Source organism: Austrofundulus limnaeus, unplaced genomic scaffold (assembly GCF_001266775.1).
Source record: "Austrofundulus limnaeus strain Quisiro unplaced genomic scaffold, Austrofundulus_limnaeus-1.0 Scaffold69, whole genome shotgun sequence".
In the NCBI taxonomy this organism is placed as follows: Eukaryota; Metazoa; Chordata; class Actinopteri; order Cyprinodontiformes; family Rivulidae; genus Austrofundulus; species Austrofundulus limnaeus.
The window spans coordinates 692,722-694,456 of NW_013952471.1; the positions used below are offsets into that span (position 1 = coordinate 692,722).

General features: G+C 38.6%; 1 protein-coding gene across 1 annotated transcript in view; it reads right to left on the reverse strand.

Annotated features, from left to right (window-relative positions):
* The window catches only part of rab3gap1 (RAB3 GTPase activating protein subunit 1), a gene marked incomplete at its 3' end in the record, with an annotated part of 71,469 nt that overhangs the window by 43,193 nt on the left and 26,541 nt on the right, over positions 1 to 1,735 (reverse strand). The window contains 1 exon segment of the mRNA XM_014010446.1: positions 271 to 370. Within this exon segment, the coding sequence (XP_013865900.1) occupies positions 271 to 370 (100 nt within the window).

Genomic DNA, 1,735 nt, shown 5'->3' on the forward strand with positions numbered 1-1,735 from the left:
TTTTTCCCCTGTGCCATTCCACATTATTACAAATAACTTCAATTCTGGACATTTATGGTTTCTTTATGTATGGATCACTTGGGTTGTTACCGACATCTGGTGAAAATTTCATGTCATTAGCACCTCTAGTAATATATTTACTGAGAAAAATGTTGATGTGTTCAATACTTATTTTACCCGCTGTAGGCCCCATGGACATGCTGCAACTTAAGTGACAGCCTTGGAATTTAAAAAAAAGAGAGAAAGAGAAAGAAAAGTTTTTATGCTGACCTGGAGGCTGTTGTGGCCACGTGTGCTGCTGCCAGTCCTGAAGAATGTAGGTGAAGCGAATGGAGACGTCTATTGGTGGCAGAGGGAGCAGGTTACAACCCTGATAAAAGAAAATATCTGTTAATTTACACCAGGCGGCAGGTTTCAACCCTGACAAAACACTGTGGATGAGTGGTTAGGGAAGTCGTCCTCTAATGAGATAGTTCGTGGTTCAATTCCACCACTATGCAGTCATATGTTGACGTGTCCCTGGGCAAGACACGGAACGCCCCCACTGCCTCTGCCGTGTCCCGTCTATATGAATGTGATTTAAGCACTGATTAGACTATAGATTGATTTATCCAGATGTAGTAGTGTGCTGCAGGTAAATAGGGACACACATTGTTGAGTAAAGAGTGTTGAGTATCCTGGTTGAATAGGAAGAGGCAGTGTTGTATAAAGTATCACAAAGTGATACTTGAGTAAAAGTACAAGTATCTTACCAAAAAATTACTTTGGTAAAAGTTAAAGTCTCCTTTAGGAATATTACTTGAGTAAAAGTCTTAAAGTATGTGATATTTTTTGTGCATTTTTACTATATTTTATAATAAGCTGGAATGAAAACAAGCAAAAATGAAATAAAAGTAACGACTTTCTACTTCTTGCCTTTTTTTAAATGTAAGGAGTAGAAGTAAAAAGTAGGCTGAAAAATAATTACTCAAGTAAAGTACAGATACCCAAAAATTCTACTTAAGTGCAGTAACAAAGTATTTGTACTTATTTACTTTACAACTCTGGGAAGGGGCTAATTAGATCCATATCTATTTGGGCAGAGACACAATTTTCCTAATTTTGGTTCTATACATGACCACTATGAATTTAGTTCAGACTTAGCTTTAATTCATTGAGTTGGGCAAACACAATCCCTTCATTTCAGAGGCTCAAAAGTAATTGGACAGATTAAATAATTGTAAATAAAATGTTAATTTCTAGTACTTGGTTGAAAAGCCTTTGTTGTCAATGACTGCCTGAAGTATTGAACTCAGGGACATCACCAGACGCTGTGTTTCCTCCTTTTTAATGCTCTGCCAGGCCTCAACTATGGCGGTTTTCAGTTGCTGTTTGTTTGTGGGCCTTTCTGTCTGAAGTTTAGTCTTTAACAAGTGAAATGCTCAATTCGGTTGAGATCAGGTGACTGACTTGGCCATTCAAGAATATTCCACTTCTTTGCTTTAATAAACTCCTGGGTTGCTTTGGCTTTATGTTTTTGGTCATTGTCCATCTGTAGTATGAAACGACCACCAATCAGTTTGGCTGCATTTGGCTGGATCTGAGCACACAATATGGCTCTGAATACCTCAGAATTCATTGGGCTGCTTCTGTCTTGTGTCACATCATCAATAAACACTAGTGACCTAGTGCCACTGGCAGCCATGCATGCCCAAGCCATCACACTGCTCTGCTGTGTTTTACAGATGATGTGGTG